This window comes from Pseudoliparis swirei, chromosome 13 (genome assembly GCF_029220125.1).
Source record: "Pseudoliparis swirei isolate HS2019 ecotype Mariana Trench chromosome 13, NWPU_hadal_v1, whole genome shotgun sequence".
Taxonomy (NCBI): Eukaryota; Metazoa; Chordata; class Actinopteri; order Perciformes; family Liparidae; genus Pseudoliparis; species Pseudoliparis swirei.
The window spans coordinates 15597940-15619429 of NC_079400.1; the positions used below are offsets into that span (position 1 = coordinate 15597940).

A 21490-nucleotide genomic window follows, 5' to 3' on the forward strand; every position below is an offset into this window, starting at 1 on the left:
GTTCAGGCTTCCTTCAGGAGACAACATGGAGTCAAAATGAGTCTTGTTCCTAGTCTTAGTATAACGCTAGCTCAGGTCACTATCGTTAGCTAGGTAGCCAGACATGCTCGTGATTGCATCGCTGGGCTCTCAAGTGTCACGCATTGAGCGTGAGACTCAGGCATTTCGGTCTGAAGTCACGCACTCCCGCCACACATCGTATTTCTCACGCTGAAAAAAACTCTCGGCTATTTAATGTTTTAATGTGCCGCAAACATGAGCTGGCCGCGCTGCCCTCACCGTGGAGGAATCAAGCGCTACCCTGGAGTTCTGCTGTGAGGAGCCACTTATCAGCCAATCCAAAAAAAGAAATGGGCTACACAATAGCCAATCAGAAAAAAAACGTATCTGTTGCGACTGACTGATATCCGAAAATTTCGTTCTGCGTGCGGGGGGGGGGTGCTGATGGCAATATCACTCTTGCCTGTCTTCAAAACTTGAGAGCCCTGGCATCGTATGTACGAGTCCTCCTTAGTCTTGAGCTTTTGGTTTAGGAAAGGTCAAACTGTCTCTAACTCCAGCCTCATCATGATGTTACATCTCTGTTTGGGGAAAGAAGGATATTTAGTATTAGGTCCTGTGAGGCTCATTGAATATGCCAGTTTACATGAAGCCCATTCAAAACCCATTCTAATTACATTCTCAAAAAATAAATTCCACTTTATTTGACTAGAATATACGAGTTCCTGCTCTAATGATGATACATGATAATGTGATGCGTATTAGGATCCTCATTTGAGTCATTATGTACGCACACAGCACCTCTTAGAGCAGCTTTAGAACAGGGCAGCGTGCCAACAGCATGTTTGCTCTCATGCACATATTTCTGCAGCATCCCTGATAAAGTTTGAACTCCACAGAGTTGAATACCTGCCTGCCAGAGCCCTTTGGCAAACTGCAGCGTTCCTAGGCTTTGAAGCCTGAACAATCACAAACAATGGGCTTTGATGGCCAGCTGAGCGGCCGTGTGGCCAGACTTCACCATGGTGCCTCGCTGTGGCTCACACAGTCAGCCACCGGCTTTCATTTCAACAATGGACCACGGACTCGGGTGCTGGGTGTCAAACCCTTTAATCCAGGACTTGAGAGAACAGCTAAAAGCATGTTTACGTCATGATATTGTAACACAACTTTCTCTGTCACAGAGACGGTTATTTAAAAAAACCCTGATGTCACCAAACACCACAAGAGCTGTGGATAAAATACCAACAAAAGAAACAACAATATTGTTAGCTAACTTCAGGGCAAGGCACACTTATTGGAAAAAAGGGCTTTGCTTAAAAGATAAAAATGCAATAAGGCAAGATAGAAAAGAAACACGAGGTGGTATAAAAAGACATAAAGATGACTTATAAATAGTATCAAAGTTAGAAATAATCAATAAGCAAAGTTTTATGAATAAAGAGCCCAAAAGATAACTAAATAACAGGCAGAGATGTGTATTTAACAGAAGACCTGAGGCAGTTCATAACGCACTGCAGCAGGAGATTACTCATGCTTCATAAGCCAAACCAGGTCTTTGACTCGCAGGAAGCCATTTAATGAACACTAAGGTGAACCATTAAACTGTTACACATGAACATCATCTAAACGGATATTATTGACAGCGGTCATAGAGGAATCGTCAAACCATACATGTGCAGTTGCTGTGAAAACACGTTTAATGAATGCAGGAAGTAGTACACAGGCCAACAGAGAGAGGGATGGAGGGGTGATGGCAGACTGATATATAGCCCTTTTTTTTAAACACTGTAATAAAACAAGTCACCCTGTCACAGCCACTCAGTGTAGCTTCTTCGGTCTGGCTTTAGTTATTCCGTGCAGGACTTTGCCATCCAGCCTCCGAGACTTTCGGCCATATTTCAGGGCCCTGTGTTGGCGCTGGTATCCGGATGATGCACCGGTTACAGATGGGACCATTCGTCTTCTCTGAGCTTCTGTCTCTTTTTTTGCTTTCCGATATTTCCGCCTTCCATACATCATCTATTAACCAGCAGCTCATTAAAAGCATTGCTGTGTTGATATTCAAGGCAAAGCTTTGTGTTCATTACCGGATCAAAAAAGGCCTGATTGTCTCCATCAGTTCATGTCCATGATGCGGTTGGCTTATTGATATGAGATGGGCAGAGTGTTTGTTAGTCTTGAGAGGTTCTGCAGGAGAAGCAATCACTGGCGGCGCTGATCAGCCTGCGTGATAATCAAAGCACAGGAGCAGATTGTATTATCATATAATGAGGTTATGTACGAGGCACTGTCAGTGCTGGTTATGTAGTGTCTATTTGTACTGTGTGCAGTTGTAGTTGTGCTGTGGTAGAACAATCATTCTGCGGAGCATTTATTGAAAGTCAGTATTAAATTAAAGAGGCAAGTCAGCATCCAGCTGTGCAGAGGCTGAGCAGATAGATCCTTTGGTTTGAAGAACTGGGACTTCTTACCATGCAATACGTTAGGAACAATATTTGGAATGTTGGAAGTTAAAAGACTTTGAGAAGAGGAAATAGAGAAGGTGTCTCTGTACATATGTATTACATTATCTGAGTATTACAGTGGACCAATAGAAGATGTCTCTACATATGTATTATATTATCTAAGAGTATTATAGTGGACCAATAGAAGATGTCTCTACATATGTATTATATTATCTAAGAGTATTACAGTGGACCAATAGAAGATGTCTCTACATATGTATTATATTATCTAAGAGTATTATAGTGGACCAATAGAAGATGTCTCTACATATGTATTATATTATCTAAGAGTATGACAGTGGACCAATAGAAGATGTCTCTACATATGTATTACATTATCAAAGAGTATTACAGTGGACCAATAGAAGATGTCTCTACATATGTATTATATTATCTAAGAGTATTATAGTGGACCAATAGACGCTGTCTCTACATATGTATTACATTATCTAAGTATTATAGTGGACCAATAGAAGCTGTCTCTACATATGTATTATATTATCTAAGAGTATTATCAGGCACGTGCACAGACATTTTGGGGGGCAGATGCTCAAACCAAAAAAAAGGGCACCCATTGCCAAAAATGTTTTGTGACAGAGTTGAAGCATAAGCAGCAATACACTGATGAAGCTGTCCTCGACCTGCGTTTCCTCTGGCAGCATCAGACCGCTAGCTTACATTTTCTTTATGAATAAAGATGAATTATTATATAGCAACAACAGTACAAGCGTTCTGATTGGCTAATGGTCGTCATGTCAGCCACGTATCGCCCTCCTCCTGGTCTGATACGGAGCTGTATTGCCCTCTAACGTCATTTTCAAAATGAGCGATATTGATAGACATCAACAGCCAAGAGCAGTGGTCCTCAAACTAAGGCCTGTGGGCCGAATACGGCCGCCTCCACATTTGGCCCGGCCCTCTGAACAAGAGAGGCCGTATGATTTTTTTTCAGTCTGGCCACGCAAATCCTAGACTAGCCCGTTAAATAGAACGGAATAAGAATGATCTCTCTCTCTTATCTCCTCTCTTCTCTCTCTCTCTCTTCTCTCTCTCTCTTCTCTCTCTCTCTCTCTCTCTCTCTCTCTCTCTCTCTTTTCTCTCTCTCTCCCTCTCTCTATTCTCTAAACATAACTAACGTCAGTAAACAGCTGGACAAGGCTTTGAAATCACGGATTTCGTGAGTTTTTGTTTGTTTATTTTTTTAGGAAACGTCGGACCAGTTGTGACGTCATGTCTTCAGCAGCGCTAATGTTGTGGTCGATTTATCACAAAACAACGTCAGGGGACAAACACGTCATGATCTGTGTGTCTGATGCTGCGCGTCAGAGGAGAAGGAGGTGCAGCCGTTTGGTGGCGCGAGGAGCACTGCGCGGAGGAGGAAGTGGAGGAGGAGGAGGGAGGGGCGCGGCGGGGGGGGGGGGGGGGCTCGTGAGCGTCGCAGAGCATGTCGGGGCGAAATTCTCACAAGAACTCAAATAAATGCCCCATCGGATATTAAAACACATTTGGGGGGGAGTTTATGACAGAGAGAGTAACTTTTATTCTTAAATACTGATGAATGAAAAAAGTGGGCTCCAGCAAAAAGGGCACTTTTCTCATCCAGGGCTAAGGGGCTGGTGCTTGAGCACCACTAGGGCTCTATCTGTGCACGTGCCTGATATTATAGTGGACCAATAGAAGATGTCTCTACATATGTATTATATTATCTAAGAGTATTACAGTGGACCAATAGAAGCTGTCTCTACATATGTATTATATTATCTAAGAGTATTATAGTGGACCAATAGAAGCTGTCTCTACATATGTATTATATTATCTAAGAGTATTATAGTGGACCAATAGAAGGTGTCTCTACATATGTATTATATTATCTAAGTATTATAGTGGACCAATAGACGCTGTCTCTACATATGTATTATATTATCTAAGAGTATTATAGTGGACCAATAGAAGCTGTCTCTACATATGTATTATATTATCTAAGAGTATTATAGTGGACCAATAGAAGCTGTCTCTACATATGTATTACATTATCTAAGAGTATTACAGTGGACCAATAGAAGCTGTCTCTACATATGTATTATATTATCTAAGTATTATAGTGGACCAATAGAAGATGTCTCTATATATGTATTATATTATCTAAGAGTATTATAGTGGACCAATAGAAGCTGTCTCTACATATGTATTATATTATCTAAGAGTATTATAGTGGACCAATAGAAGCTGTCTCTACATATGTATTACATTATCAAAGAGTATTACAGTGGACCAATAGAAGATGTCTCTACATATGTATTATATTATCTAAGAGTATTACAGTGGACCAATAGAAGCTGTCTCTACATATGTATTACATTATCTAAGAGTATTATAGTGGACCAATAGAAGCTGTCTCTACATATGTATTATATTATCTAAGAGTATTATAGTGGACCAATAGAAGGTGTCTCTACATATGTATTATATTATCTAAGAGTATTATAGTGGACCAATAGAAGGTGTCTCTACATATGTATTATATTATCTAAGAGTATTACAGTGGACCAATAGAAGCTGTCTCTACATATGTATTATATTATCTAAGAGTATTATAGTGGACCAATAGAAGATGTCTCTACATATGTATTATATTATCTAAGAGTATTACAGTGGACCAATAGAAGGTGTCTCTGTACATATGCATTATATTATCTAAGAGTATTACAGTGGACCAATAGAAGATGTCTCTACATATGTATTACATTATCTAAGAGTATGACAGTGGACCAATAGAAGGTGTCAAGGTGAACATGTGGTTTCCTGCAGATATTCTGTCAAGGTGGATATTTGTGAGAACTGGCAGGAGCCGTCAGTTCCTCAGGTACAGCGTCAGGAGGATGCCACCACACTGATGAGTTGTCATGTTGTCAGTGTTTGAAAAGCAATTATAAACAGATTTATTAAACTTGCATTTAAATGATGCATTAATAAATTAAAACTGAAAAAAATGAATAAATATACATTTACATTTGCCAAAAAATGATTGGTTCCTTTAATCTATCAAATGAATAGTTCAACATTTTAAATTACTTTTACACTATTTCCACGGAGCACGTTTGTTTCCATTCACGTAGTTTCATGTTATCGCATTAGAAAAGTTTCAGTGGACGACCGAAGAGACTTGTTTACTTCTCCTCTGTTACTGGAGCTTACAGCCTGGAGCACCGGCTGGATGTGTGTGACATAATGTGTGTGTCCATACTGTGTGTGTCTCCATACTGTGTGTGACATAATGTGTGTGTCCATACTGTGTGTGTCTCAATACTGTGTGTGTCCATGATGTCTGTGTCCATGCTGTGTGTCTCCATTTTTTTATTTTTATAATGGTTTATTTAATAAGGGACAGTGCACATTGATAAAAACATTTCAGTAAATGTGCCAGAGTTAGCCAAGAGGCTTTTTTTCATCTGTAGTCCCAATGCTCCATGCTGTGTCTATCCATAACGTGTGTGTCCATAATGTGTGTGTCCATACCGTGTGTGTGTGTGTCCATACCGTGTGTGTGTCCATACTGTGTGTGTGTGTCCATACCGTGTGTGTGTGTGTCTATACCGTGTGTGTGTGTCCATACCGTGTGTGTGTGTGTCCATACCGTGTGTGTGTGTCCATACCGTGTGTGTGTCTGTCCATACCGTGTGTGTGTGTATGTCCATACCGTGTGTATGTGTGTCCATACCAGAGCTGCCAACTTTTCAAAAAACCTTGGAGTGAGATTTTGTCGGGGGTGACCAAAATGTTGCCGCGCACGCAGCCACACACGTTGGTGGCTAAAATATCAGGAAATTTGAATTAATGTGGCGTTGTACCCATGTTGTACCCATGTTGTACCCTGCATTCTGGCCTGGCAAAGGTCTTTTACGAGGCATCTTTGCTACCTTAAATAATTAAAATGTTTTTTAATAACTCTACTCTCATTTACAAAAACATGCCTAATTCTATTGCACAAATGTCCTGTCTTTATGTTAAATTCTTTACAATACATCTTACTTGTTCAAAGAGCTGTTTTGAAATTTTTTGAGAGGGGCCTTTTCCTAGGCCTGCAAATAAAGTGATAAATGCTATGTGGGCAGCCTTAATAAACAATGCGATGATGTTTTGAGCATGCAGTATACCAAGAGGTGCTCTCCTGCTGCTTGTTATGACAGCTGAGTTTACATCACCACACAAAATCACACGCACAAACACAACACATAATTTCAACATTTAAAGTTTAAGAGAGTGAGAACTTAATTGAACCACATGTCATTAACAGGGCTCTTACGTTTTGAAGACAGGCAAGAGTGACATATCTATCCAGGATGCTTTATTTTCATTGGTTGCTGGATTAAATCTTACAGATACAACAGATACGTTTTTTTCTGATTGGCTATTGTGTCGCCCATTTCTTTTTTTTGATTGGCGGATAAGTGGCACCTCACAGCAGAACTCCAGGGGAGCGCTTGATTCCTCCACGGTGAGGGCAGCGCGGCCAGCTCATGTTGGCGTGCTGCGGCACATTAAAACATTAAATAGCCGAGAGTTTTTTCAGCGTGAGAAATACGATGTGTGGCGGGAGTGCGTGACGTAAGACCGAAATGCGTGACTGTCACGCTCAATGCGTGACACTTGAGAGCCCTGCATTAACACACCGTAGTCTGCTCGTTGTGTCTGTTTGAAAATCTTCTTCTGTTGCTAACTTCGGGACTCTTTGGGGTAAATAGGATGTCTATGCAGCGAATAGGTTTATAGATGCGCTCCTTAGCGCCATCTATCGTCGCGGAGTTTGAAAAGAAACCAACGCGCCTCGGCCCAAAATCAGAATTTCTTTTTCCGTGAGATATTGGTTGTGTGGCGTGAGAGCGTGTGAAAACATGCAAAAGCGTGTGTCACACGGCGAAACCGTGAGAGTTGGTAGCTCTGCCATACTGTGTGTGTGTGTCCATACCGTGTGTGTGTGTGTTCATACCGTGTGTCCATACCGTGTGTGTGTGTTCATACCGTGTGTGTGTGTGTGTCCATACCGTGTGTGTGTGTGTCCATACCGTGTGTGTGTGTCCATACCGTGTGTGTGTGTGTCCATACCGTGTGTGTGTGTGTCCATACCGTGTGTGTGTGTGTCCATACCGTGTGTGTGTGTGTGTCCATACCGTGTGTGTGTGTGTGTCCATACCGTGTGTGTGTGTGTGTCCATACTGTGTGTGTGTCCATACCGTGTGTGTGTGTTCATACCGTGTGTGTGTGTGTGTTCATACCGTGTGTGTGTGTGTCCATACCGTGTGTGTGTGTCCATACTGTGTGTGTGTTCATACCGTGTGTGTGTCCATACCGTGTGTGTGTGTGTTCATACCCTGTGTGTGTGTGTGTTCATACCGTGTGTGTGTGTCCAGACTGTGTGTGTGTCTGTCCATACCGTGTGTGTGTGTGTGTGTCCATACCGTGTTTGTCATATATAGAGAGAATCCCGCCACACAAAGGTAAAGCTGTGGTGAGGTGGCAATGAGACGTCCTCTGAGCGTGGCTAACGTAGCGGTGATGAAACATGTTGTGGCAAACTGACGAGACGCTGGTTTGGAGCCCAGAAATACGTTTTTAATGAGCACACGGCAACATTCAATGTATGATAATATTCAGCATATGTTCATAGTGTGAGATCAGCCCTCACACGCCAATCAAAATCTTTCAGTAGAATCACCACCTAAACATGGCTGAGTTCACCTCAGTGGAGAGGACGTCATGGTAGTCATTCTTCTCTATATGAATCCATACTTCCTGATTCCTTTGAACTACCTGTTAAGAAACCAGATGTGTTTTATTTATTTATTACCAGGTTATATACACCGTGTTCTTATGAATCTATATGTAGGGTGTTTAAACTATGTGATATGAAGGTTTGATCCAACAACAACAACAACTGGGTGCAACACTTTCTGGAGTGTTGTTGTCACAGTGGTGTTGCCAGGCATAATAACCTTTTAAAACCACAAATTCACATTATTTCTGTTTTTGTGTGGATGAAACAAAATACATCAACAACTAACTATTTAATACAAGGATTCAACAAGGATCTGTTGTTGTCTTTCTACAACCCAATACAACACAGTCCTGTTATGCTGAAAGAGAAACGAAGAGAGAGAATGTAACAGCAACAACAAACTCTCCCCTCATGACGTGGTCTGCAGCTTCACGTCTTCACGTTTGACTTCAGGGAACATGATGCATGGACTTTGTCTCAGTTGGAGCAGCATTGATGGACACAGACACAACGGAGAGAGGTCTCTGGAAAGAGTCTCCGAGTTCCTGTTGCTGAGTTAGCCCGACTCCTGGATATGAGAAGTCGTGGTCCTGAGGTCCAAGATGGGTTAGTTTAGCTCTCTCTTTGGTGGCGGCCAATCGACTTTTAGGCTCCGGTCCATAACCACTGTTTCTGCTTTGTACATGTTACGTAAGTCTCACGCTGGGCCATCAAATGACCTCCAGGAAGTGCTTCTGCATGACGGCTGCTTCCTGCTCCACTTGAGGCCGACCAGTAACCGGTTGTTTCTGAACGTCAGTGATGAGGAGGAGCTTTTGAGACACAGTGTTACGCAACCATGGATGTTCAATACATGCAGCGTGTTCTCAGGACACTCTTGGATAATGACATGTTCATCAAATCAGAGACATGTTTCACCTATCCCAGGTTCCCTTTTCCTGGCTACATCTCCTCAGACGATCCTCAGGTGTGTTAAAGTGAGAGCTGGTTGAAGCTAACCCACATGAAGTAGGTACAGCGGATGTGACAACCTTTATACATTTTTCATCACAAGCTTTAGTTCAATAGCAGCTCCCTTTAAATGCTCTCACCCGTCATACTCAATAGTTCCAAACGGACTAATGAGCTCCAGACCCAGCAAGTCCAACTATGAAACGTGAAGTCACAAGGACTCTGTGGAGGAAACAGAGTTAGTAATGTGTGATGGAGAGATGTAAATTCATCCATAAGTAGAGAGAGAAGAGGAGAGAGGTGCTCAGTGTATCCTAAACGTCCCCCAGCAGCCTATCAGCCTATAGCAGCATCTCTAGGTCTGGACCAGGTGAACCTGATTCAGCCCTAACTATAAGACTATCAAGAGGAAAGTCTTCAGTCTACTCTACATGAGGTGACTGCTGTGGGCCCAATAAGCTCTTAATTCTCTCACGTCATGGTCCACTGCTGTGTCCTCTTTGACAGAAGGAATATCAGCCATCACTCTTTAGATAGCAGGAGTCTGAGGCAGTTTGTGTGTCGCAGTTAGACCACCTGGAGACGAGACCACCGTGAGACGAGGCACAGGCCCTGCTGTCCTGGGCTCCTACACTGAGCAGGGCAACAACCATTCCATCTGCCAGGGTCCTCAGGCAGAGAGGCGGACGCTGGCACCTAGATATTTTAAGCAAAAAGAGGAAACAGTTTATTTTCATGTACACCTTCCGTCATCTCTTAAAAGTCCAGTGAGAGGTTCATGTGACCCTCGACAGCCCTTTTGACCTCTATCACCATAGTCCTCCTCTTCCCATCCACCTACAGGGGGAGCCAGCATTTACCTTGTGACTCTTCTCGAGTTCCCCTCTTGTGAGGGGTGTAATCCCGAGTGGACTGGGAGGGTTATGGGCAGGGGTGCACATAACTTTTTCAGTGCGTTACTCAGGTGAGTACCGGGAGATGGTGTTTGGTACTCACTCCATATGTAGCGTCAGCTTTTGTGATGTCCACCTACGGGGAGGGGAGGAGGGGGTGCTAGTGAGAGTGTGCTCATCGGTGTGCGCTCGCATCGCCGCTGAGCGATGCGCGCGCCGTCATCGGAGCTCTGCCGCACGCGAGCCGAGGAGAGTCGTTGACTGGGGGGGGGGGGGCAACTGACTTTTTTTTCGGCCCGATGTGCGCGCACACGCCGGCATCGGAGTTCTGCGGCGCGCGAGACGGAGAGACGAGTGGTGTTAACGCGACACGTAGAGACAGAAATGACATGCTGCTGGTTAGAGACGATCAACATCAGATCGGTCAAGTACGCAAAGGCGCGAAGTATAAACACAAGTGGCATTATGCGTTGTTGATTATTTTCGCCCATGCGTACCTGCGTACCAGTTATGTGCACCCCTGGTTATGGGTCATAATCAGAAGCATAACTCCTGTCTCTTGCTGCCCTGTTGCATTTGGTGGCGTTTGGCCAGCAGGTCTAGGTCCGGTACACTCAATCCCATCCACACGCCTCCTTCTCTGAGGTTCATAAAGTTATCATTGTTATTAATATGTGCTCAGATAACAAAAGCAACAAGAACACATACTGGGTCTAATTCAAATATGTTGTATTGATGGAACACATCAATTTAAACTCCATAGAAAAGGTCAAAGTGCGCAGAATACAATGCCAGTTGCACTTCTCTCTGTGCGGAGACGATGATAGCCCGGAGCTAACTTGTTGCCATCGATGTATGCAACAGAACTACAATGGGTGTCTTCAAGCAGCTAGTTTGTTCGATCCCCGCTCTCCCCATTAGTTGTATGTGGAAGTGTCCATGAGCAAGTCACTGAACCCCCAATTGCTCCCTGGGTGCTTCACTGCAGCCCACTGCTCCTTAATAACTAAGGATGGGTTAATACAGAGAATATATTTCATATATGTATATAACTATATGTAATATGACGATAAAAGTATTTATTCTTCTTCTTTCTTCTAAGCTGCCACTGTGAACTCATAAAAGTGGCCTTTTGCCAATCATTACAGAGGGAAGAGATACAGTTGAATCAGTGAAAAGCATGTTTTCTTAATTCCTCATCAGTGATCATGTGTGGTTATCTCCACCACCTTTAGATGCTACATCACCCTCACCCAGTCCCTTCACCTGACCATGAGTGGAGCTCCAGCGGGGCCTGCAGGCACAGGCAAGACTGAGACTACCAAGGACTTGGGTCGAGCCCTCGGCATCATGGTCTATGTGTTTAACTGCTCGGAGCAGATGGACTACAAGGTGAGCACGTACCCCATATTATTCATGCTTCTCCTCATCTTGGCCTTCGTCATGAATATGGTATATGCATCATGTGTCATTAAAGTTGTGGACCCACCATAATGCCCTTCTCTCTTCATCGTTCATCTTGCTGTCTTTTTCTTTTGTTTCCCTGCTACTTTCTTGACAGTAGAGCGGATTCGTTAAACCCGTATCGTGTTTTCTTAATCACACCTTGTCAAAAGGCCCTCTCTGTACCCAGCCTACACCATGCGTTAGTATGCACTGTTGTATACTTTTACAGACACACTTTCTGCATATTGAGTGCTCATGGGGACATAAACATAATCTTGTCATCCGACTGGCTCCAGACAGAGGCATCATAACAGTACCGCAGCTTTACTCACCGCCAAGAAGTGCTAATATACTCCAGGAGGAGCACAGAAGCTGGCTTCAGAGCCCCACACTGTTACTCATATTCAGTTATGCACACACACACACGCTGAATCCATCCTCCAGTCAGCTCTGGTCTGCGTCAGAGGAGGTTTCCTCGGCCCTGTAATTGGACATCGAAGTCATCCTGGTGCAGCTGCTCTGTGGAGGGCCATTGATGTTGGGAACAACTCCAACGTGGGTTGAAGACATGTTAGCCTTTCCCTTTCTGCCTGTTTTGTTAGTGTGCATGTATCATCCTGTTTTTGTACGCCTACCTCCAGCCTGCTGTGGTGGAGCACTCTGACAACTGCAGTGACGGTTTTTAATCGACTGCTGTGTAACTGAGGTGTCAGTCAGTGGGACCAGGTCTCAGGTCCGTCCTGCAGTGACCATCTGAACATCTGTTCTCTCTGTCTCTGATCACTAGTCCTGTGGGAACATCTACAAAGGCCTGGCTCAGACGGGGGCGTGGGGCTGCTTTGATGAATTCAACAGGATCTCAGTGGAGGTGCTGTCTGTGGTGGCTGTGCAGGTAAGAACAAGTCCAGTAGCTCGGCCTCAGGTACGAGGACGTCATTGTGGACGCAGCTTGTGTGCATTTCAACCAGGTGATGGAACTAAATGTGTGAGCTGTCCTCTTATCCGCCAAGTGCTGGATTCAATTCAAGTTGTGGTCAAAACAAGCTCTGCAGACAGAAATAGCCTCCTCATCCCTGATTGCTTCAGCTATGAGAATAATCCACCAAGAGCTTCTTCATAATTGGAGCCTCGGATCTGATTTGAGAGTGAAGGATGGGAAACCACCTCCTTTATCACATCGTTCAACACAAATAACACAACTCTCAGAGGATTTGCTACGATAATATGGTGAATTAGTAGCGCATCAAATCCATCATCTGTGTCAAGTAACCGTCTTTCCTTCCAGTGACGTCAGTTGGACAAGTTTTGTCAAGTTTCCTTTTTTTCCATATTATATATTTCTTTGTCCATCCCATAGGGATATGCATCAAAAGACACATGTGTTTTTGTTTGAAAATACACCTGCATCCAGAAAACACTTAACAGTTTACCTCATTAACAATTACCAATAATGATTTCAGGGCCATGATCTGAATGGACATTTAAGAGTTAAATATTGTATCTATGAATTAATTTAGATATGAGTCCACTGAAACTCTTCTAACCTCCCACACCTGATGCTCAGCAGCAGACAGTCAGAGACCAGCTGGTGAGACCAAAACAGAGCTAAAAGGAGGGGAACGTCCAACCTCATTTGATCAGATGTGTTGCTCTGTGTGATGTCAGTGGATGACATCTCAACTTAATGAGTTCTAACAGCGGCTCTTTAATCAACCAGGTTTGGTTCTGGGCCTACTGTAAGTTAAACCTCTTTATTTTCATTTGTACAACTTTGACTGAACTGAATGGATCACTGTGGCTCTGCCTTCCTCCTCACATGTTCTGTACTCCTCTCCACACTGCGATGGGGTTACTCTGAGTGACCTCCAGCAGCGAGCCCTTTGATAGCATCCTGTGTGTTTCAGCTGATGCTCGTGTTTCTGCTATCTGGCGTTCTGTTATCCAGATCAAACGGAGCGTCTCCCTGTGGTTTCATACGTCTCTCGTGGATTCAAAGCGTGCACGCTGCTGCTCCACTCATATCTTCATGCATGTGCAATCCTGTCATTTCAAAATGCACAGAGCCGATAAAGACATTGATCGTGATTGGTGATGATAATGAAGATAGAGCTCCTCAAAGGATCATGATGCGTTGTCTTAACGCTCTCTTCTCTGACCTTCCTTCCTCCTCTTAAGCAGCGATGAATGTCTTCTTCCATAATCTGTGGATGCCTATGATACTCAGAAGAATGAATAGGTGTTGCGGTGCGTGATGCATAATCACTCCCGGTGGTTTATACGTGGAGAAGTAGATCATGAGTACAGAGGAGCGTCAAACTCCCGCTGTGACAGCTGGCAGCTCCAGCCTCCTTCACACAGCCAGACCATCCTCTTCAAGTGGGGGCAGCGAGCAGTGCATGGCGACAGAGTCTGTGCCCACACAGGGGGCGGGACCAGTTCTGCATGAGACAACATGGAGATAAACACAAGCCTGGACTGTAAACATGGTGTACATTCAGAGAGAAATAGTGCAGCCAGACCCCACTGGACCGCACCTTTCAGAACACAACCTGTTCTTGATCTCGATAAACATTATTTGGTGTTTCCTCCTGTATCTCGTCGCCTAGCAGCGGTTGGCCACGGCCGGTTCACATCAAACAACCTCTGGTGTTCTCATGAGAACTTGTTGTGTGTGCTGCAGCCTCATTGTTTGTTGTGTGCACCGTCCTGCTTTCCTCTCCCTGTTGTGTCCGTATGACTGAGTGTTCTGGAGCGGAGTGCTCATCCATGAAGGGATGTTCCTGCTCTTCCCAGCTGCCGCTACGCTTGTTTACCGCACGCATGTTAAATTCATAAAGCCTCCTACAGGCTGGGTGTTCAGTTTTTAGGCAAAGCCACTTTTCTGATATCTCTTTGAATCATAATGTAGTCAAGTGGAGCCAGTACACCCCGGTCGACTGCACGCTCACAATATTGATGTCCCGGAGGTATCCAGTGCACCAATGTGACGGCCTTGTGGTAACTGGTCCTCTAGTACCATTAGTAGTTTCCTTTACGTGAGGCGAGGTTAATGTAAATGGTAAACTTAGTCTTAGCATGTTATTATTGTTAATGTGAGCATGTTAGCATTTATATTTCATTGAACTTCAAGTCTGAAGATCGGACCCCATTCCATTGTAACTGTTGTTGTGTACTTGCAGGTTAAGAGCATCCAGGACGCCATTCGAGACAAGAAGCAGAGGTTTAACTTCATGGGGGAGGAGGTGAACCTGTGCCCCTCTGTGGGCATCTTCATCACCATGAACCCCGGCTACGCTGGCAGGACGGAGCTTCCTGAGAACCTCAAGGCTCTGTTCAGGTGGGCTATGATTCAATGCGTCACGCCTTATTCAAAAAGGGTTTGGAACCAGCAGCCACGAGTTAATCCATCAATTAGTCAATGGACATATGTACAACTAGAGTGTTATGAAACACGTGTTTCTGGTGACTGTATGACATCAAATCTATCTGGGAATTAGTTGCGATATTGAAGTAATATATATAACAAGAGCAAACCTGGTGGAGGACCTGTGTGGACGATAGAAAAATGACAATGTCGGGAAAATAGTTGAATCTAATGTTTTAAAATAAAATTGCTTCAGTCTTTTTAAGTTCACCCACATTTCAAAGATAGGGATTTAGGGAAGAATATGTTCAGTCCAAATCTATTGAAAGCTGTCAACCATGCCTTCTATTATTATTGTATTAATAACATACATTTGTGGAAAACCTTCCTTCTTATAAGAAAAACAACTGTCACATATGGTAATCTGCAGATGTACTTATGTCTAACATACCAGGAGAAAACACCCTCGTATGATTATATTTACTTTCAACTTATATTTGACAAACACTTAAATCCTAATTAGCGCACAAAGGAATCACAATCCACGCCACAGTAGATGGAGAATAATCAATTGACAAAAGGTTGAAAGATGGCTGTCATGATTGTGGACATAAAGGGCAGATGATAGCACATTTGTTTATCCAGAATCGTGATTATGAACGACACCTTAGCCCCTTTGAGCCTGTCCTTGTTCCACAGACCGTGTGCCATGGTGGTGCCGGACTTTGAGCTGATCTGTGAGATCATGCTGGTTGCTGAGGGCTTCCTGAATGCCCGGGTCCTGGCCAGGAAGTTCATCACCCTCTACACGCTGTGTAAAGAGCTGCTGTCCAAACAGGTACTTCAACGGTACACGCCTGGTATGGTTAGAACAACTGACTTCATGTTCAATTCAGTTTATTTTGTGTAGCCCAATATCACAAATCACAAACTCCCCTCAGAGGGCTTTACAATCTGTACACATACTACCTCCCTGACCTTTGACCTCACATCTGATCAGGAACAACTCCTAAAAAAACTAAAAAAACCTTCAGGGGGGAAAAGGGAAGAACCCTTCAGGAGAGCAACAGAGGAGAGAAGCTATAGATGTCATGTGACCAGATGAACAGCGTTACAGTCTGTAAGACTGTTCTTAAGACTGGCCTAAAAACCTTTTTATTCAGAAAGGCATTTATCACTTTTAGTTGACTTTTATGACTTGTTTCAAATATTCCTTTTTTATCATAGTTTTAACTATGTACTGGCTCTGTGGCACTCTGATACTATTGGATGAAGAGTGCCGTACAAATGGAATCCATTATCATTATTATTATTACAGAGTTGCATGAACATGAATATGTTGTTTGTACGTTGTGTAGTCAGACACCTCACAAGAGCTTTGTAACTGGGCTGCTGGATCTTATTCCATCTAAAATTGTCTTTCATAATTATTTTCTTGTCACATACTGTTTTACATATTATTTAAATTATTTAAAAAGCAGAATAAATGAGTCGCAGTGCTGACTAATAGGTACAGTGAAGCTCCTCGACTGAGGTTTTATTGGCCCTCAGTTCTGGATGAGTTTCCCATGACCACAGGTCCATTTAAGGGTCATAGCAAACTTCTCCCATTTCATGGCAATTTTATTTTTAAATACCCTCATTAAACATGTTGGCTGCCCCAAAGTTGTTCAGTGTTAATGAAATGACGATGAACAGACTGCTTCTCTAAGCTGGGTTCACAAACGCTGAATTTACAAATCAATATAAAGTACAGAATTAGTGAACTACTTTCTTGAGTTGAACAAGTGGTACATAATTGTGGATTTGATATTACGTAAGCTCTGCTGCTGGTCCTGTGCAGCACCAGCATGCTCTAGACTAGCGGCCCCAACCTTTTTTGAGCCACGGACCGGTTCCTTGTCAGAAAATATTTTCCCGGACCGGCCATATGACGTAATAAAATGATACGACTGGAATAAAGTGCAAAAATACAATAACATTACGCCGTATTAGTGTGAGCCTGCGCTTGTTTACCAACAACGAGCCGCTGATGGGAGACAACGACACTGGCGTGTGTTTGTTACGTCTGCTCCGTAACTTGGTTCTGGCCGCTGTCATTAGAACACCGGCAGAGTTGCGTGAAATGTCCCTTTAAGACCACCGTCAACTACGATCTGGAGCAGATCTTCTTCTGGCCCGGACGGGCTCGATTCACTGGGTGGGTTTGCTTATAAATGGGTCGCGGGTCTATTTTCTTGCAGTCGGGTCTTTTGTGGTTGAAGAACAGCTCAAACTATTTTGAAAGCAAAGACAAGCGATGGCTCCGCCTCTTCCACCCGGTCAACGTCTGAAACATGTCTAATGTTCCTCTGTTCACTCGCTCACACAGCAGCGACTTCATCACCAAACTTGAAAACAGTTTCCATTTCCCCCTGAAGTTACAGAGTTCAGTGAGCAGGTTGAATATGTTTTAAGACCCATTCTTTGTCACTGAAATGTGCCGCGTGAGACTCTCCTGCAGCGATAAACCGTAACTTTAACGCTCCTGATAATGTCTTTGAATGCAACTTTATTTTAGGCTTAACTTCTGTCTCTTTATTGGCCTTCCCCCTCGCCAGAGAAGCTCTCCAAAGACATTTGTTTTGTTTCACTCATGTTCGCTACTGTCGTGTATTTTGCATTACAGCTCTTAAAGATTCCAGAGGCCCACAAGGTGTCCATGGTATTGAATACCATTGCTTAGAGCTGGACCAGATGGTTTACATTAGGTAGCATGAGATCATAGTAGGGGGGGCTAGAAGCCCGCTCGAAACCATTGCCAGCCCATAGATTCGAACATGACGCCTCCTCTTTCCTCTGTCTATATAACCCGTGACAACATGATAAACCATTGAACTTTCTCATCCGGACCCCGAAAGTTTCCAGTCGTTCTAGACGTCTGTCTTCGGCACGTATCTTGTAGAATAAACTTTGTGTTCCTATCAAGTACTGTGTCACTCGAAACTTCTTCTTCATCATCATCTCAAGGGACATGAAATAACCCACATATTTGGCATCACGATTATACAATACTACCTTGTGGGTTTGCTATAGCTTGTGTCTTTGCTAGTTGTTGTTTTTCATATTACGTGACCTCTTGAGATGTGTCACGTATTCCGTGACCTTGTGAGAGGCTCAGACACACACACGGGTTTATCCGGTCATTTTTCCAAATAAAATATTTTTACGACTTTGATTTTTTTTTAAAGAAATTCACTTTTTCTGTGCTGCCCGGGGATTGGGGACCGCTGCTCTAGACACCAGAGCTCCATGATAGCCAGATAGAGACATGGAAAGATCTGTATGTACGTCTGTCTATCTATCCGTCCAACCGTCCATCTGTCTGTCTGTGTGTGTGTCTCTCTGTCTGTCTGTCAGTCTCTCTGTCTGTCTATCTGTCCAACCGTCCATCTGTCTGTCTCTCTGTCTGTCCTTGAAGAATCTGGAGTAGGTTCCTGTTAAATCCATAACTCTGGCTAGATAAGCTTTCCGTCCAGACACGGTGATATTACGAATATTACACAGGACCTCATTAAGTAAGGTAATTAGTTCTCATGTTTTTTATTCTGTGTGTGTGTGTGTCCTGTAACGGTTCCATCAGACTAAGTCTCCCTCTCTGAGGCTACACATAGCTACAGCTTTAAGCTCCAGGCTAACATCACTCATAAAAGGTCATAATAACAATGCTAGCATGTCAATGAAATTAGATGCTAAAATGCTATATATAGGAGAAGGAGCTCATCAGGGTCGTTCTTCAATCAGAGGATCGGAGGTTCGATCCCCCGGCTGCACTAGTCCATGTCCATGTGCCCTTGGGCAAAGCACTTAACCCCATATTGCTCCCCTAGCTGTTCTACGGCATATGAATGTTAGCTGAACCTTAGCTCCTCCCATCAGTGTGTGAATGGGTGAATGATGGCATGTAGTCTTAAAGAACTTTGAGTGGTCAGAAGACTAGAACAGATCCATAAGTACTGGTCCATTCCCATTTACCATCATTTTAAACGAAGCATAACGGTTCCATCTTACTGGCATCTCTGCAGGTCCTGCTGAAGAAGAAGAAGCTGTGTGTTTCCTCTGCTCACAGTCTCTGCTCTTTCCACCATGACCACTAGGACCACTATGACTGGGGCCTCAGAGCCATCAAGTCTGTCCTGGTGGTGGCCGGCTCCCTAAAGAGAGGAGACCCCGGCCGGGCAGAAGACCAGGTGCTGATGCGAGCTCTGAGAGACTTCAACATCCCCAAGATTGTGACGGACGACATGCCGGTGTTCATGGGGCTGATCGGAGATCTGTTTCCTGCCCTGGACGTCCCCAGGAAGAGAGACCTGGACTTTGAGAAGCATGTTAAAGACTCCATCTTGGACTTGAAGTTACAGGCTGAGGACAACTTTGTCCTGAAGGTAAGAAGAACATGAACCTCCCATCGCCTCCTGACGTGCTCGTCTGCTGCCAAGCACAAGTGGTGCCAAGAAAGAAGGCAAATGCAATCACACCTTGTCTGAGGCAGGAGCTGAGTCCCCACATGGAGCTTCATCTTTAACAATGGAGACGGATATTACAGTGTAGCACTTTCATTTAGATGCATCGTCGTTCTTTCCAAAAGCCATTTACCTCACGCTGTAATGTTCCGCTGGGAGTTACACGTTAGTGTCAAACAGCTCTGCAGATCTGGATGAATCGGACAAATATAGCAGGAAGCCGACGGTGGGCTGCGATGAGAGTTCAGGTGCCCGAGCTGCTGACCTCATTCAGCTCATTACATACGTACAGACACACACACACACGTGCACACACACACACACACGTGCACAATAGAAGGCGTTATGTGTCAGAGGCAGATCAACGCAGGACCAGGGGAAATAAGTGCAATCTGCCTCAGGTCAAATAGACACGGGAACCACATCATAACCGCCCATTAATAGGGGCGAGTGCTGCTCCGTGCCACTTAACCCTGACATCGTGAGAGACAGGAACAAACAAAGGAGGGAAACATTGCGGAGCGAGAGAGTGAGAATGGCGGAGCGGTCAATAACAAGCATCCTCCCCCAGAGCCTGAACTTTTACCGCCTTTGTTTGTGCGGCCAACCTTTTGATTTCTGACAACGAGGGGGTGGGTGGGGGGGGGGTGGGTTGGGTTGAGAGAGACCGCATAGCTTAAGCCTTCAGCCTGTGCTTGCTTTAGTCCTCCCCACATCAAAGCAGGAGAGAGAGGGTAATGCCTGGGCTCTGGAGCCCCAAGGAGACGCTCGATGCTATTGATTGAGCTCCATCTGTATGTTTGAGTGGAATTCACTCCTCCCTTTAGCTCCCCTCTGTATGCCACCTAGACATGGGATGACATGTGACACTGCACATCCAGGGAGAGGAATCATTTGACTTCTGAGGGGTGCACACGTAGGGGAGAGATACATAATTCATACTTAAAGAACTGTGTCAGAAAAGAACGTGTTTGGTGTTCAAAACGGTCGATTTCTAAACAATTACTAAACAATTATTCATACTATAGTGAACTATTAATGTAACCTTACACTGATTCTTAGTATAGTGAACTATTTATGTAACCTTACACTGATTCATACTATAGTGAACTATTAATGTAACCGTACACTGATTCTTAGTATAGTGAACTATTAATGTAATACTATATCCCCTTCATTGTGTTGCTTGTCCAGCATGAACACACTACAGACTAACAACTAGTATGTAATATGGAATTGAGATATGTCATGTGTTTGTTTGTCAGTCAAAGCAAACAGGGCGGAGCCAGTCATGTGATTGGCTGTCTGCTCGTTCAGCCAATCACATGACTCTGTCTGGCCAAACTGACAGAGATCAGGACCGTGTGAGGAAAAGGGACATCATGAAATTAAATAAAACAAATTAACATTTTATGATATGGAGCGTTAAAAATATTTAGAAAAAGACAAATAGATATTCCATTTCTTTCTGCATTTAATCGAGCCCTTTGGGTCTCCATAGAAACAAGAGGAGACAACCATGACAAATAGGCCTGTCTGTGTTGTGTAAAATAGGCGGAGTGGCCCTTTAAGTGAATGATGAAGGTGCAGATATCCGTGCCTCCAGAAGACACTGCTGTCATTGAGTGTAGCTTGAAAACGGCACCACGCGGCAGCCTGCATCCCTTTATACTCACCATGAACAGCAGCATTGAGAAATACATGCAGTACACTGAGTGGCCCATGACATGCCATTTAAAGGTCATAGTTCATGTAAAACACGTAATCAGTGTCCTTCACCTGGCGTAAACAATGCACATTATATTTCCTCTGTGTGTGTGTGTGTCAGGTGGTGCAGCTGGAGGAGCTGCTGGCCGTGCGCCACTCTGTCTTCGTGATCGGGAACGCAGGCACGGGAAAGAGTCAGGTGATGAGGTCACTCCAACGGACCTATCAGAACATGAAGCGTAGACCTGTGTGGGTGGACCTGAATCCAAAGGCTGTGACCAATGACGAGCTTTTTGGCATCATCAACCCGGCAACCCGAGAGTGGAAAGATGGTGATAACAGAGTCC

The 21490-nt window shown here is 44.0% G+C and overlaps 1 protein-coding gene across 2 annotated transcripts in view; it reads left to right on the forward strand.

Moving 5' to 3' along the window:
* The window catches only part of dnah9 (dynein, axonemal, heavy chain 9), a 155320-nt gene that overhangs the window by 45243 nt on the left and 88587 nt on the right, over nt 1-21490 (forward strand). The window contains exons 33-38 of one of the 2 annotated variants that reach the window (XM_056429060.1): nt 11360-11516; nt 12358-12462; nt 14750-14907; nt 15634-15772; nt 19071-19358; nt 21265-21475. In XM_056429060.1, the coding sequence (XP_056285035.1) occupies nt 11360-11516; nt 12358-12462; nt 14750-14907; nt 15634-15772; nt 19071-19358; nt 21265-21475 (1058 nt within the window). Of the gene's footprint in view, nt 1-11359; nt 11517-12357; nt 12463-14749; nt 14908-15633; nt 15773-18478; nt 18497-19070; nt 19359-21264; nt 21476-21490 lie in introns of those variants that run through there. The other variant, XM_056429057.1, reaches the window with a different exon arrangement.